We start from the raw sequence: 17,613 nt of genomic DNA on the forward strand, positions 1-17,613 counted from the left end.
AATTTCCTTATTTTCGCTTCTTAGTTCCCCCCCCCCCCCCCCCAAAAAAAAGGGGGGGGGGGGGGGGCTCCATGGTAATTTAATTTTCTATATGTAAATTTAACCCAAAAGTTTGCCGCGAAAATAGTGATTTGAAAGTCGGAGGGGGAAGCCCCTCACCCCGATGCTATGTGCCTTCGTTTATACAGCTGTTATAAATTCACGTTCATTTATGCAGTCGATCAAGGATGTCACGTGGTTGATATATTGTATATATGGAAATATTCGCCCCCGTTTAGTTTTCGCCTCTTTTGCCTTTTAAATCGTTGTCTGTGGGCAAATTTTTGACGGGACGAAATCAAATGTCTTGAATTATCTTTCTTTTAACACTAATGTGTCTGGGCAAATTCAAGACTCACCCCCAACTGTCAATGGAAAAGCACGCCAAGATCAATATTCAACATTGAAAAATTATCAGTTTTCAACCAAATCATATTCTTCGTTACACCGGCCGAAATATTGCGTCATTAAGTCATCACAAACTCTCGTCTTCAAATGCCATCTAGCATTCATAGAATTCTACAAAATTGAATTCGTTTTCTTGAAGTTTTAAAGACTCAACCTAGATTTTGAATATAATAATTTTCTGACCCCGAACCATTGTTTTGTAAACTGCAATATTTAAAAAAAAATTTGCATATAAATTTTAAGCTCTAAATTATTGCTCTAAGAAGATGTTTACATGCATCAGGCAGGGTAAGTGATCGATGCAGTCACTCACAGTTAAACATTCGTTAAAGACATTGTTAAATCTAGAACTTCAGAAATATCCAATACCCCCCTAACACACACACTAAAAAGTGTCTGATTGTTTCAAGTCTATTAAGAGTAAGTTCCTAGTTTAAAGGAGTTCAAAACTTTGTAATGCGTTGGAGTCAATTTTTTAAAAACTTCAAGGTCTTTTTTTTCATTGGGTTTTGGTCATCAAGATACAAAAATGAAAAATTAACAAAAAATGATCCCGGGTATAATTTTCACGGCTTTTTGTCGGTCAGGTGTCTGCCGCACTTGAGGTTACACTTTACAGTTACATGACGTCACGACAATCGAACTGCATGATTTACAGAAACGTTGTTAGTTTCTTCTGTGCGTTACATATAACGTTTGAGACCGGAAATCCAGATGACCCAATTAAACAAATATTTGACACAAGACGCTGTTTCAATGAGTGTATATTTGTGCATTGTTTCTGATTTATCTTTTAGTCCATTGTTTTAATTTGTCTGGGTTTCCTTAGCAATTTTTTGCCATTTTTTGGTTATTGGTGTCGATTGCAAATATCCATGAAAAAAACCCATAAGTTTAGTTAGAATCATTCTTTGAGCATTATGAGGTGATAATTTTGGACGGGGCATGATCAAATCCATTAAAGCCCGAATGGCTTTACGATATATTTGATCATCCTCCAACCGAAATTATCACATATATAATATTCAAATAATGATTCCCTATAACTTATATTTATATAATTTTCAGCCAATGTACGATTAAATATTTCAATATAAAAAAGCAAACCGCGCTGGCGCCTCAACTATACGTTATTTGAAGTCATTGGACTGTATGGTACAAAATCGATAGGTAGTGTTATCACGGACAACGACACTGAAAAATGTAAATATCATCTTATAAATATCGTCTTATAAATATCGTCTTATAAATTATAATATCTTATGTAATCAGTAACAAAATCTTACAAATAGTTTGACGTATATTTATTATTAAAAAAGCTCTGTATAACAATATGAAACGGTGATCCCCGGGGTTACACCTCTCTCTCCAGGTGGAAAATATTTATATGAAAGATACACGTGTAATTTCCTAGGTTTTAGATTTATAATATTTTTGCTAGGTAACCTTGTTTTTGCAGTGATATAGACATATATGATCGTAATAAAAGTTCAAAGTTACGGTAAATTTCTGCATATCAGCCTAAAAATTATTAAATAAAACATATAATGTTTAAAATCATATTACATGCCTGTTCATGAATTAGTATTTGTTGTTATACTTTCATGTTAAATACTGAAATCTGATTGGTTAAGACGCAGTTAATAATATTTACTATTACCCTCAGCGTTAGCAACGCACTTGGCAACGGGTAACATTAAAAAATATTACATGCGCGAAAATTATGCGCGTACGGTTCGCTGTAGAATTCACGTTATTCCTATATAAAAGCAGTAAAATTTTCTTAAAAATTTTAAAAAAGACATTCAGTATAACAAAATAAATAGTGCCTGTTTGGCTTCGCGTCGGTTGACAATGGTTTTCTCGGGGTGTCAATTTCAACTGTTACCCTCCCAAACAGGCACTATTTATATATTATACGTGTACGCGTCTTGGAACTACATGAATGAAACATAGAATAATAAACAATAAGTTATAAAATACGAAAGTTATTTTTCAAATCACAGTCAAAACATAATTATACAAGTTTACATTGTTAACACCATTTCCACTAAAATCTTCTTTAAAACCTATACGGCGTTTCAAGTAAGAAATAAATTTAACTGGTCCCAGTTTAGCTGGTTCACATCACCTCCTCTTCCTCTTCTTCCTCCTCAACTTCGTCGAAGTCGTTGTCCAGACCAACAGTCTGGTACTGCTGGTATTCAGAAATAAGGTCCTTCATGTTGGAATCGGCCTCCGAGAACTCCATTTCATCCATGCCCTCAGACGTGTACCAATGCAGGAAAGCCTTTCGGCGGAACATGAGAGCGAATGAGTCACATATACGATAAAACAGTTCCTGGATGGCCGTACTATTTCCGACAAATGTGGCAGACATTTTCACGTCCCTTGGTGGAATGTCACACACCGCTGTTTTCAGGTTGTTCGGAATCCATTCGACGAAATTGGCCGAAAACTTATTCTGGGCCTGCATCATTTGCTCCTCGACTTCTTTCATTGACATCTTCCCGCGGAAGAAGGTGCCGACCGTCAAGTACCTGCCGCGTCGGGGATCGCACGCCGTCATCATGTTCCTAGCATCAAACACCTCCTGGATAAGTTGCGCCACCGTCAGCGCTCGAAATTGCGCGTTGTTTCGTGACGTCAGCGGGGCAAAACCGGGCATAAAGAAGTGTAATCGCGGGAAGGGAACCATGTTGACAGCCAGTTTCCTCAGATCAGCGTTCAGTTGCCCTGGAAACCTCAGACAGGTCGTGACCCCTGACATCGTGTGTGAAACGAGGTGATTGAGATCGTTATAACTCGGGTTCGAAAGTTTCAAGTTCCGGAAGCAGATATCGTATAGAGCCTCGTTATCGATGCAAAAGGTCTCGTCTGTGTTCTCGAGAAGCTGGTGAACTGAGAGGACTGCGTTGTACGGCTCAACAACTACCTCAGAAACCTAAAACAGAAATCTGTTGATTGATGAATGCCATTTAATTATCAAAAGCATTTTTATTTTCATTTGTACATGCATTTAAAAGCATGAATTACCAAGAATTGAAAATATTAATACATATAAATTATTTTAACTTTAACATTGACAGAAATTGTCTTTCACCAGATGAATTGCATTATTCGTAAATTATAGATAAAATTAAAGAAACTGTGAAGAAATCTCTGTATTTAATGACGAATGTGTGTATATGTTTACATTGTAAGGATTTGTTATTGATACTCAGTGATAAACAGTGGAGAGGTGCCCGCGTTTATTGATCCTCTTCACAATTATCATCACATTAAAAATGTTCCCTCCTACCATAGGGACTCCCCTAAATTACATGTACTGTCTCAGAGGACAAAACCGGACAGACTTCTTTCTTTTTTTCTCTTTTTTGGGGGCATAAAACCCGAATTTTGGGATTTCCCCCCGCTATCAACTTTACAGTTCCTTTTACAGTTACGTGTACATGTATGTAATGTACACAATTTATAACGAATAACAGATAGAGTTATATTGATAGCGCTTTAGATATGAATATTTGTGTTAACGTGTACAGATACTGCAGCACAACGAATACAGACCAACATGATTGTGTAACCATACAAAGGTACATGTATATAGACATGTAATTTTATCAAGTTGTTGTGATAGGGACCTTATTATCGATGAACTTTTTAACAGTTCATTAGTGTATCTCTCTAACTGGCTGTCACCTGATGAAAGCAAAACTAGATTTTTGTTGTTGTTGAATTTTACTGATTTTTGATAGTGATACAAAGATAACGATATGACACATGTATAAAGGTGCATGAATTGACTGTCAGGTCTCGCTAATCGAACACGCGCGGATGAGTAATTGTAGTACTGAGTAATCTTAACGACATCGAACATTATCAGATCATATTACCTCACTGTCGACTGAGGGGGCTCTCCCTTCTATAACGAGTCAATATTGATATGATTAGAGAATTGTTAAGTTTATCTGAAAACTACAAGATAGACAAACTTACTGTCGACAGCGAGTGTGGATCTTGTTGTTATGACATAAAGCAATGTAATTAACGATTCTTTTAAATAAGATGGAGCATTTCCTGTAATTGGAAAAGTGCAGAATAAAAGGTCTAGCCAAGTTCCTATGAGGGACCTGAACAAATACCGAGTTTGACGCTGTTTTGTATATAGGGTGACATCTTAGTACTACAAACACAACTTTACGAATGTTGTGATATTTCATCATTTTCATTTTCAAGAGAGTTAATTAATAGGTAACCCTGATATGTTCAAAACCTGAAGCAAAAATCAACACAATGAGATGAACCAAAGTTAAATGTATTGTACATCGAATAGGCTTGAAAACGATATATACATGTACCATATCAAACCAATACTTCAAGTTCCCAATAATAATCTACCACCAATAAGATAAGCAAAACAAAGGTGCAAAAACCACCTAACACCCAAACAAAAAACGAACCTTAGGGGAGGGGACCACAGAGAAGGAGGCCATGATACGGTCAGGGAATTCCTCGCGGATTTTGCCCGTGATCAGGGTCCCTAGTCCTGACCCGGTCCCCCCGCCTATGGAGTGGGTCAGCTGGAAGCCCTGCAGACAGTCACAGTTCTCCGCTTCCTGTCGTAGGACGTCCATAACCTGGTCCACCAACTCAGCGCCCTCCGTGTAATGACCTTTAGCCCAGTTGTTTCCGGCTCCATTTTGTCCGAATACAAAATTATCCGGACGGAAAAGGGCACCATTTCGTCCGCTCCGGACCGAGTCCATCGTGCCGGGCTCTAGGTCCACTAAGATGGCCCGGGGGACATACTTGTTATGGGCAGCCTCGTTGTAGTACACGTCAATCCGCTCTAACTGATACGGGTATTCCCCGATATAGGTACTGGAGCTATCTATACCATGCTCCTTAGAGATATCCTCCCAGAACTTGGCCCCTATTTGGTTCCCACACTGACCCACCTGGATGTGAACTATTTCCCGCATCTTGTTAAGGTACTAACTGAAAGAGTGGAGCCGCTAGACAGAGCCAGTAACAGGTTGGTTTACCTACATCAATATACATCAATAAAAAGGTAGAATGCGGCGGGATATGGCCGACACTGCTTTGGTTTGGCTGTAAGGTGCAGTGTTTTCCCCCTGTATTGAGCTACAATGAAGACAACAGCTTGAGTACAGGTTGCGAGTTACTCTGAAGCATTGATTTGCTGTCTAGTAACAAAACTAATGGACTGTAATTTTTCACTTGATTTTCTATGTTGCTGAATGGTGAAAAAGTATATTTTTTCAACTTTTATATTGGCATGAGTATTGTTGGTAAATGTATTATCGATGTCCATCGCCTTATTCTCACAGCTGATGCTGGCACCTTATGTGATGCAGGGAACAAATTAAGACACATCGCTAGAACTGTCCAAAAATGGGAGCATTTGAATATTGCTACCATTACTGTTTTGTTTTTACTCTTCTCTTCAACCTTTTATTGTTTAAGTAACCACTTCTCTTTATATATCAATTATGAATGACAGCTACTTCTAACTTTTATAAGACAGCAGTTTTACCGGTATCAATGTTTGAATATTAGCTCCTATAACTGAGCAAAGCTATAAATAGGCTAGTGGTTGTTTAGACATTTGTTCGGACATTTGCTGCTGCCAAGCCCTATCTATAGTGAAGCAATACTATAACAGAGAAAGGAGAAGCTATACTGTAACAGAGAAAAACCCTTAAACCATAGGCCAGTACTTATATACATGTACATTGTATTGCTGAATAAACATTTGCTGCAGCCAAGCTCTGTCCACACAGGATCAAGACCACGGGATTATATCACACCGGCTAAGAGATTGCATGATTCCGGGTTCCGACCGCGAGAGAGAGAGAGAGAGAGAGAGAAAGAGAGAGAGAGAGAGAGAGAGAGAGAGAGAGAGAACTTCATTTATTTTCTCAAAACCATATAAATGGTACAGTTGAGTCTGTGTGTACTTACTTTAGGGGACGGGTGGACGGAGTAGGAACACATGATACGGTCGGGGAACTCCTCCTTGACCTTGCTGAGGATGAGGGTCCCCATTCCTGACCCGGTCCCTCCGCCGATGGAGTGGGTCAGCTGGAAGCCCTGCAGACAGTCACAGTTCTCCGCCTCCCTCCGTAACACATCACACACCTCCTCCACGAGTTCCGCGCCCTCTGTATAGTGACCCTTGGCCCACACGTTACCCGCGCCGTTTTGTCCGAAAACGAAATTGTCGGGTCTGAAGATTGAGCCATACGGTCCCCCTTTGATGGCGTCCATGGTCCCGGGTTCGAGATCCACCATGCACGAGCGGGGCACGTACGACCCGCCCTGGCCCTCCGTAAAGAAAACATTGATCCGCTCCAATTGGATATCGTTGTCCCCTTCGTATTTTCCGTGGGGGTTGATCCCATGCTCGTAGGAGATCTCCTCCCAGAATTTGGAGCCAATCTGGTTCCCGCACTGTCCAACCTGGACATGAATTATTTCTCGCATTGTTTTAAGGCGGGTTGTCCACTACACTGTGTAACGTGTAATGAGAGGAGGATATATACACCGGTACACAAGGATGAGTACAATGTCTAATTATATGTATGTACAAACGTGTCCTCATTTTTGATACAGTCACAAGATAACGGCTAGCGTCACAAAGTGACCATGATAAAGAAACATACCGACACTCTCCGATCAAGTTCCGGTATAATAAATTAAGGTGGTATGGGACAAATGTCGATATTAATGTCGATTTAAGTACATTATAATTGAAATACTTTCACCGGTTTAGAATTTTCAAATTTTACAATATTCAACCAAAAAAATACGTTTTACAAATTTTTGGAAGGGTAAAAATTTTGAAATCCCCAGTGGGATTCGAACTCCTGACTTACAGATCCGTTGTGAACCCCAGCGCTAAGCTGTCAGGTGGCAAATATGAGCAAGAAACTGTAAAATTTATACATTTATACTTGATTTTATTGTTTAGATCGATAAATGCATGCGCGGATCTAGAGGGGGGGGGGGGGGTCGGGGGGGTCCCGACCCCCCCCCCCCCCTGGAAAAATGAAAATTTATTAAATTTACATAGTAAAATTATCGTGAAAATATGCCTCGGACCCCCCTGGCAAACACAATTATCCTTCGGACCCCCCCCCCCCCCCTGGAAAAATTTTCTGGATCCGCGCATGAAATGATACCTCACAACATGGAGGTGTTCCATATCACCTTAAAAGAATGAATTGGAAGTTATTCTTATGAAGTATTCATTGCTAAATTTTATTTTGAAATTCGAGTTTCGAATGTTTATATCTATATACATGGGCCAAACTGTTGGTAGTGGTTAAAAGAGTAAAAAAGCACTGACTTTGGGAGAACTTGGAATGTTTAAAAAACCAACATTCAGATACCCTACACTCGCATGTGGAATTTAATTGGAGGAATCAAATACTTTCTCCAACGAACTTGAAATATGTTTAAAAATAAGTAATTGTTAGAGCTAGAAACAAAATATTATAGCATAGAAATACCGAGTATACAAAAACAGATTTTTTACGAAGATAGATTTATAATGGGAAAATCTGACGTTTTTCCTTTCGAAAGTTTTCGAAACACTTCGCACTTTTCAACATTATCGTCCGGGTAAATTAAATTTCCTGCATATGTTGTTTGCCGTGTAAATTTAATCTCCTTATATACACTTTTTAAAATTTTCAGCAGCAGTTGTCAACCAGCTGACAAACTAAGAGGGGCGTTAAAAGAAGAGATATTGGGACTTTTTTATGAATTGAATGAGAGACCATCGTAGGAAAATAATTATAGTTCTGATGGTAGCCAAATGACATGAAGTTAAAAAATCTAGAATATTTATTTGTCTTATCTTATCGCAATAATACCAGTTAAAGTTATGTAGACACGAATGTATTATTGTAATTTTAAATATTTTTTACAGAATCAAAAAGTTACAAATCAAAAGAGCTGCATCACAAATTGCTTTTAGACTGATTTTTAGAAATTTTTAAAGCAGTAATCTTTACAAAGGGAAAATTTGGTGTACATCAGTGAAAAACCAGCTTTAATACATGCACTGCTTTTTTTTTAAATGTTAAAGATCATGTATCTATAGCCCCCTCTCTCTCTCTCTCTCTCTCTCTCTCTCTCTCTCTCTCTCTCTCTCTCTCTCTCTCTCTCTCTCTCTCTCTCTCTCTCTCTCTCTCTCCATATTACATATAATTAAGAAGAGTCTAGAAGGGACTAGATGAAATATCAATCAAAAATTCTTTGTCGATCATATTGACGTTGAAATATTTCCCTCACTATTCATGATACGCTTTTTATACAGGTACTTGTAAACAGGAGACACGCTGACAACATATCATGTTACAATACCTGCACTATTTATTCAAAAAGTGATGGGAATGGGAAAATACCTCTACACCATAATTTACAATTGCATTGTACATGAATTACATGCGGATCCATTAAAATTTCGGGGGGGGGGGCTGAAAGATAATTTTGTTTGACATAGAATTTTTTAGTGGTCTATTTTCTGGTAATTATACTATGTGAATTTAAAATATGTTTGAAATGTCCAGTGGGGGGAGGGGGGGGGGGCTCCGGACCACCCCACCCCTTTAGATCCGCTCGTGTTAAATATGAATAAATATATAGCCAGGTGACTTTGCTCTTGAGTGTCACTCTGAGGAAGTTAGATGATAAGTAAACTGTATACTTTATTCACCCCAGTACAAAGAATGAAAATATACACAACACGTTCTATGATGTTGCGAATATTCATTGTTTATGCAGAGACATAAATAACATGTTATTTATGTCTCTGTATAAGTGTTTTAAAATTAAGCAAATTGACAAAAGAATTTTTTAAAATAAAATTTGGCAATTCACGTTGGTCATTAAGTTTTCTATAAATCATTGATTTTTTAATTTCATTTTGTTTTCAAGCAGTATTTGTGAATATTTCATGTTAAATTTATGAAAATAATTATGTCAGTTGTACAACGTTTTACCCGGAATTTTTACTTCCGTAGGTGTAGGTTTGATAAGTTATGTTACCACAAAGTGAAAATGAAAATAGGATCTCGAGCTTCTTCAATGAAATTGGAAGGTAGATCTACATGTATGTTATTTTACGATATAGACATCTTTGTTTAAGAATCATTGCATCACAAAGTAACGATTTCTTAAAGTTGTATTCGATATTATGTTTTACGGTGCTACCGTCGTGGCGAGCGCAGCAAGAATTACACATACCTTGCAGCATTGTCAACTTAGTGTTATCTAGGTATCAACGAACGTCAAAGAATTTTTAGAGAGTATTTCTCTATAATAAGTATGCCAAAGGTACTAATTTAATGGTTATGATACATACAGCGCTAACCCATACCCCTCCCCCGAGAGAGAGAGAGAGAGAGAGAGAGAGAGAGAGAGAGAGAGAGAGAGAGAGAGAGAGCGTTCCTGTTTGTAGGTGTGTAATTTCCCACTTTCAAATTTAATGGTTTGACTATATGCAATGTCTGCATAATTTTTTTAATTGTTTATTTTTTTCTCTTTATTTCTTTTTATTTAGTTCAAAATGTCCTATTGTTTATTTCCTCCCTACTGATATACTTACCTGCTTTCTGTACATGCATGCACAATTAGCTTAAAAATGGATTGATATGACAGTAAAGTATGGCTCTTGCTAGACGTATATATATTTATATAATCTCTATATCAAAAAGAATTAAAAACAAATCATATGTCAATGAGGCAGGTATTGAAGTCTATACTGAAATAGCTAGTACACGCATTACGGACGTTTGATCCACCTCTAAATATATCGCAGGAAATATAGCACAAGAGCACTGTGATGTCATCCATGACCTTTTTTTTCTTTGTTTATGTATCTCGACTCAATACGAAGGTATGGAAGTTTGTAACAAATCTCTAGGGTCTCGCCATTGCTTGTGCGGTACTCAAAACGTGTCTTCAAACCTCAAGACAATGTAAATTATGGCCATTTTTGGCATAGCACCTCGGGTGAAAACATTGGAAAACATTATGGGACCTAGACAAAAAATTTGTTCGATGAATCTGTAGGTTGTTCTTTTTCCCGCGCACACTGGTTCTTAGAGCTTGCTTGCCGCTATATACTTGCAACTATTATAGCTATAAGTGATGACCAGACTCACTGTTTCAGTCATTGGCACCAGCTGACAGAACAGCTAATAAGAGATTCAGGGCCCTTAAGTAAGAATCTTGATCTGGTCTGTCTTATTCTTTTACCTTACCTTTACATTGATGTTGTGCCCAAACCCTGGAACTGGAGTCCAGCTTAAATAACTGCCAGCAGAAAGAACATGGGATTTTTACCTTAAAGTCAAAGATCATATTGAATTTGGGAGGAGAGAAAATGTGACAGTCAAACTGGTTCAGTCATCTTTTCTTCATTAAATATTAATGATGTAGGTACTGTCATTGGAAGTACACTGCAATCTATTGTCACATGTAAGTGACGGTCAGAGTCGGACGGTTTCAGTCCCTTTCTAAAGATTTAGTGACCCTGGGTTGAATCCTGGTCAAGTCCGTCATATTAATTTTCTCCAATCCTTTATACAGGGACTATATAATTTGCTTAAGTACATATGTATAAAGGGTAAACTTTCAATATTTTCATATTAGTGAAATTTTTTTTTTTTTCCGATCATCCCAAGACAAATACTGTAAAGAGCCATAAAGAATGGGGTAGTGTTTCGATCATTATTATGCTGATCTTATTTGTGTATTTTGTTTTGTAGATGCTGAGGAGCTCTCTAACCCTAGTTGTATTTTTTTGTGTTGTAGATGCAGTGCATCCCCCTATTAATTAGAAGCCATATCCTACAAAGGGGACATTCTGTCTTGATGTTAAGGTGCATGTCCTCTGGAGGTGTTAGGAAACAGATTCAGGTCTGTTCTCTTTAGTATACTGTATACAGTGAAATATTTGCCCCTGTTTTATTTTCACCCCTTTTGCCCTGGTTTCGCCCTTTTGCCCTGGTTGTCAGCGGGCAAATTTAAGACTAGGGAAATTCCAATGATTCAAATTATATCTTTAAAAGATAACCGGGCCTGTGCGAATTCAAGATGGGGGAAATCTTTAAAAGATAACCGGGCCTGTGCGAATTCAAGATGGGGGAAACTGTTTGCAAATGTAGAAGGGTGAAAGTTACACAGGGCAAAAATAACACTGTATGCAGTAACTTGTTTTATTTATTTGTGTGCTAAATATTTCATGTTCTCTTTTGTTTGAACATTTCCTGGTGTTGATTAAATGTTAATTAAATACATGTACCAGGCACCAATATACCGATATTAGCAATTTATATTTGTTTCACTGCAAAAACATTATTCTAATATTATGGTTGGCAAAAATCTTTGAAAGTATTAGCATGATACTTGTAGGTTGAATTAATAGCTGTTTCAACTCTTACAGTAACTAATTATATAAATGAACATTCTGATTTATATATTATTCACTTGAATAACAAGCACTCTGAGAGTATTGCATAAGCAATACACGTCCCCTACCGGTTTGTGGAAATTGTGAAAACAATGCACTGTTATGCAGAATATCGAACCCGAACATTAAAAAATTGGAATATAAAAAATTAATTTTCTCGAAAATATGTCAACCAGACGCTACAAAAGTGTAAACTTGATCTGTAGTTTGACATTTTGAAGGTGTTCAGCAAATTTCATTTTATTCCTCAAACGCATAAAGAAAAAAAGTATGGAAAACTGAAGTGGGACAGACAGATGGACAGACAGATGGACTGACGGATGCAGAGGAAAGCTATAGTCCCCTCCGGTAAAACTGGTAGGGGACTAATATTAATGATAAGACATTGAAAAGTGAATGTGTTGGGTTAGTAAGACATTCACAATTAAAAAAAAATTAACATAACAATAAAGTAACATAATTGGGTTTTTTCCATGACCAAGCTCTGCTGATTCAGAAACAAAAACATATTTTAAATTTTTCACCCTGTTTTAAAATTGTATATGATTTTTTTATGCAAAATTTTCTACTTTTTTTCATCTATTTACTCCCAGAAATGTACAAATTAAATTATTTATGCAAACAATTTGAAATTTTATTTAAGGAAGCTGCAAAAAGATATGATGGGTACATATAATTACCTGAAATTATTATTAACTATGCATTACATTAATATACTAAAGGATATAATGGGTACATATGTTTACCTGAAATTATTAATTATTATGCATTACATTAATATACTAACAGATATAATGGGTACATATGTTTACCTGAAATTATTATTTACTATGCATTACATTAATATACTAAAAGATATAATGGGTACATATGTTTACCTGAAATTATTATTTACTATGCATTACATTAATATACTAAAAGATATAATGGGTACATATGTTTACCTGAAATTATTATTTACTATGCATTACATTAATATACTAAAAGATATAATGCGTACATATGATTACCTGAAATTATTATTAGTCCCCTACCGGTTTTCACCGGAGGGGACTATAGCTTTCCTCTGCGTCCGTCAGTCCGTCTGTCCGTCTGTCTGTCCCACTTCAGTTTTCCATACTTTTTTTCTTTATGCGTTTGAGGAATAATATGAAATTTGCTGAACAGCTTCAAAATGTCAAACTACAGATCAAGTTTACACTTTTGTAGCGTCTGGTTGACACATTTTTGAGAAAATTATATTTTATATTTCAATTTTTTTTATGTTCGGGTTCGATGTTCTGCTATTCTGCATTGTTTTCACAATTTCTAAAAACCTGTAGGGGACATGTATTGCTTATGCAATACTCTCAGAATGCTTGTTTACTTTGCATTACATCAATATACTAGCAAGGTGCTATCTATACCTGTAATTTAATGTAGAAAAAAAAATAAATGTTCCCATAACATTATTACACAACCAAGGATGTGAATTTGGAACTACAAGTATTAGGAACAACTGTCAATGATAACTTAGTGTGAAAGCATCTAAAACATAAGTAGACATTCTTGTAAATACTGTGAAAGTTACAAGTTATTTTCCTTGTCTATATATATTATTAAGGAAGAAATTTATTTCCATTACATGAAATTGTCAATGTTTTTGAGATTGGATCTACTTCACTCCTTTTATTGAATACAGATTACAAAATCAGAGAATACTGGAGCTCAGATTGAAAATTAATTTTTAAGATGCTCCAATCACTGAAGCATATTGGAGAGAACAAGTACCAATTTTGAAATCTTTCAAAACAATGAAAATATTCTTCCTATTGGTGTTATAGCATTGTTGTATATATTATATAATACAATTAAAAAAAAAAAAAGAGGCATGGTATTTTGCACCTGTTGGTCATTATATTATGTGATCATTCAGTCAAAAGATTGGTTAGTCATACAATCGCTTTGCTGGACAAACATAAAACCTTTTACACTAATTGTTACCCCATTAACAGCAGCAGATGACCTCTATTGATTTTGTGATCAAAAGGTCAAAGGTCAAGTGTCAAACTACCTATGATATCACAAACTATTTTTTGCGGAATATTAAAAAAAAAAATCAAAAAGAATGCTCCTTGAAAGGAAGTAATCTAAGGACATTGCTACTCCTTCTAAAGTAGATGTCCCCTATCTATTTCTCTGTTTAGATGACTAAACCTTGAGGCTATTAACATAGGTAAGATTTGAGAGGAAGTAATAAAAAGGTAATTATAAAAGCTGAACACATTTTTAGAAGAGGGTGAACAACAACCTTACAATACATGTTTAAGTGATAAAGCTCTTAGTTAAATCATATTCCATAGTATTTTTTGCTCTTCTTGGCACTATCTGGGTTATTTTAGTTCACCAATAGTGTGCTAAAATAGAGGTTTTAACCAAGTATTTTGGGCAGAGGTCAAGGTTATATCCGATCTCTACCCTTGGGTGGCATATGAATAGTAATTAATCCAAAGAGTGGGCATTGTATAAAATGTAAGTCAAAAGTCAAGAATGAAGCAATTTTCTTCGAAATATCAAAATCCTTTGATCAAATAGCGCCCTTAAGTCATCTGTGTATGTGATCTAAACCTAGTTAACTATTTCCTAGTTAAAGGTCAAGATCACAGCCCAGTCATTTACGATTCTCTCCAACCCAAATGTAAAGTACTAAAACAAGATCTCTTTCAATTTCAGATATTTAGTTCCATGTTGTTGTTTTTTCATCCCTTAAAAATAAGAATGCAGTAATAATTCCGGTGACATTTCTTTATCATTTTTATCAAATGTTTTTTAACAGGCTAAGAATGTCAACTTGAAACTTCTAGAGAAATATGGATACAAGGCAGACAGTGACAGAAACCAAAATGAAGTTGTTCAGTGGGACACCACAAAACTGGAGTTTTTCATTGATAAACTGACACAGGTTCGAAGAAAACTGTACATCACGCCGTCCCTTCTCCTGTTTGTCAACAAATTCTATCACCCTGTCACCAGAACCTGGGACAAAGAGACCCGAGAAAAAATTTATCATTTCTCTCAGACCAGTCACCTTGACCTGTTGAAACAGAAGATCGATGAAGTGTATGGCAATGAGCCATTTGTGGAAGAGGTACACCAGTCATACTCGAAAAAGAAGATTACAAGAATGCAAGTGGATGATCATTTAGAGAAACTGGACATGGTCAAACGTTATCACTTCCAAGGAAATGCCACTATTGCCAAGACTCTTCCAAGGATCCAAAAGTCAAGACTGAAAGCAAGGCTGGTAAAGATGGACACTGTGTTAAGAAATGAAATTATTGTGGACACAGGAAATGAAGTTCGAGAGAAAGGAGACATATTTTCTGAAGATTCCTGTAAGAGAGATCAATTTGTGAGGAGTAATGCAAAGGATAAACAGCAGCGAAACTCAATGTGCACGATACCAAATAAAGAAAGTGATGGTAGTTCTATAGATAGCTGGGAAGAAAGTGAAAAGCAGGGTAATTTAATCAATGTGGATCGAAGTAAAATTCTTAGAAATAAAGGATCTATCGATTTGACCAAAGAAAAGAAAGACACAGAATATCAGGAATTAGATAAAGATGAACATTGGGTAGATGATTTAGTTTTGACTGTGTGTAAAAACCATCAATTACATCGATATGCAAAATGCACAAGAAAGGTTGTTGAAGTTTTGGTCAGGTTTGGATTTAATTACCACGAAATTGCCTTGGCAGATCCAAAGATTTTTCGTATAAAGCAGACTGATAAACTTGTAGAAGTGTTATCAGAAAAATTTGAAACAACAAATTTGAAATATGATGAAATCTGTGTAGAGGTAGAAAAACGGGTAAAATCTCATGTTTCTAGTGCCCAGATTGCCAAACTTCTTCATATTCACCGCAAACATGTGGTAGAGCAACGCACTGTGGATAAAATGTTATCCAGAAATGAGGAAAACCTTTTGAAAAACTTGAAGTTTCTAACAGATGCCAAGTTCAACCCTTATGAAATTCTTGCTTGCCTTGTGATTTTGAACTTTAGCCATGATTCCCTGCAACAAAGCTTTGTTGATGCATCGTCAGAATTTGATTCAAATGATATTAAATTTGTTAACTGTCCCGCTGGTAGAGTGAGCTTACTTTATCATATGCATCTGAAGTTATCCAAACAGGAAAGTGGGAATCCCATTGATCTTGATGAGCTTGATCAAGATGATACCATTACATCTAGTTTTGATAGGATTCCAAACACAGAAAAGGAGGGTGTGAAATACTCATTAATTAAGCGACAACTAGGCTACTGAAGTCTTCACTAGCTGAAATACAAGTACAACTGTTATCAATTAACATTATTATCAAAATCTCCATGCGGTTTGTTATGTGTATCTTAATATGTCGTCTTTGGCACGCCAAATTCACACAATTTAGGCTTATCCAGGCATGTAGCATCGTTTTTGAAAGTGGGGGGGCCAGACTCATCCAAAAAATCTTGACAAGCAAAAAAAAAAAAAAAAAAACGTTACTTTCCAAAATCCTGAAAATCCTAAACCGTGGGGGGGGGGGGGGGGGGGGGGGGGGGGGGGAGAAAGAAAAAGTAACTTTTATCTTCAGAGAACTTATTGTCAATCCAAATTTTTACATGGTCCCTTAAAAGTGGGGGGGCCAACTCCATCTTAATTCAATTTTTTGTATGTAAATTTAAGAAAAATCTTCGATGCTCAAAAAAGTGGGGGGGCCAGGCCCCCCCTGGACCCCCCTGATGCTACGTGCCTGTTATCATAGTTTCACAGTTAATAGACTAGGTATAACGGTTATAAACTACATGTATAGTTTACGGACAGAAAACTATAGTTAACGACAATAATCTATTAATATTTTACATCTGTAAACCATAGTTAACGCGATCATCTATGTTTCAGAAGTACATGTAAAACTAATATATAACACTGAAAACAACCATTTGCGATTGCAAAACATAGTATTCCTGATAAATAAAGTTTCACGAATGAGAAACTATAATTTACAACTCTTAACCATAGCTAACAAATGCAAATTATAGTTTACAGATGTGAATCTATATTTATCAGCAAAATCTATTGTAAAGTTATTTTCAGACTAATAAACTTAGATTATCATTTGTTAACTATAGTCTATAACCGTTAAATATAGTTTTGCAGATGAAAACTTTAATTATCGGTTCGTTAATTATAGCAAACGAATTGTTCACTATAGTTTAGCGTCTGTAAACTATAATTAAAAGTCGATAAACATAGTTTATCATGTGAAACTTTATTTAATGTCGTTAATCAATATTTCACATCTGTACACTATAGTTAACACGATCATTTTATGCTCCAGAAGAGTAAAAGTATAATGAACATTGAAAACAACCATTTGCGATTGCAAAACATAGTTTTCCTGATAAATATAGTTTCACAAATGAGAAACTATAAATTTACAACTCTTGACTATAGTTAACGAATATTATATTAAGTTATATTAACGAATTATAGTTTACAGATCAGCAAAATCTATTGTTAACGTTATTTGAGGACATAAACTTATAATATTATCATTCGTCAACTATAGTTAACAACCGTTAAGTATAATTTACTAATGAAAACTACAGTTAACGAATCGTTAAGTATAGTTTGCAGT

The 17,613-nt window shown here is 36.1% G+C and overlaps 2 protein-coding genes across 4 annotated transcripts; one reads left to right on the plus strand and one right to left on the minus strand.

Moving 5' to 3' along the window:
- Nucleotides 1-2,447: 2,447 nt before the first annotated feature.
- Nucleotides 2,448-7,041, minus strand: LOC128179876 (tubulin beta chain-like). 2 transcript variants are annotated; one of them, XM_052847563.1, is made up of 2 exons: nucleotides 6,433-7,041; nucleotides 2,448-3,391 (listed from the first exon to the last, which is right to left on the minus strand). In XM_052847563.1, exons 1-2 carry the CDS (start codon nucleotides 6,952-6,954, stop codon nucleotides 2,570-2,572), a joined length of 1,344 nt encoding a protein of 447 aa, XP_052703523.1. In that variant the 5' UTR covers nucleotides 6,955-7,041; the 3' UTR covers nucleotides 2,448-2,569. The 2 variants fall into 2 exon arrangements, with proteins under 2 accessions (XP_052703523.1, XP_052703524.1); XM_052847564.1 differs by lacking the exon at nucleotides 6,433-7,041 and adding an exon at nucleotides 4,908-5,486.
- Nucleotides 7,042-9,488: 2,447 nt separating this feature from the next.
- Nucleotides 9,489-16,384, plus strand: LOC128182531 (uncharacterized). Of its 2 annotated transcripts, none has more exons than XM_052851209.1 (3): nucleotides 9,489-9,577; nucleotides 11,296-11,400; nucleotides 14,769-16,384. In XM_052851209.1, exons 2-3 carry the CDS (start codon nucleotides 11,296-11,298, stop codon nucleotides 16,257-16,259), a joined length of 1,596 nt encoding a protein of 531 aa, XP_052707169.1. In that variant the 5' UTR covers nucleotides 9,489-9,577; the 3' UTR covers nucleotides 16,260-16,384. The 2 variants fall into 2 exon arrangements, with proteins under 2 accessions (XP_052707169.1, XP_052707170.1); XM_052851210.1 differs by having other exon boundaries at nucleotides 9,541-9,589.
- Nucleotides 16,385-17,613: the final 1,229 nt, after the last annotated feature.

The sequence above is a fragment of the Crassostrea angulata genome, chromosome 4 (assembly GCF_025612915.1).
Source record: "Crassostrea angulata isolate pt1a10 chromosome 4, ASM2561291v2, whole genome shotgun sequence".
Lineage (NCBI taxonomy): Eukaryota > Metazoa > Mollusca > Bivalvia > Ostreida > Ostreidae > Magallana > Magallana angulata.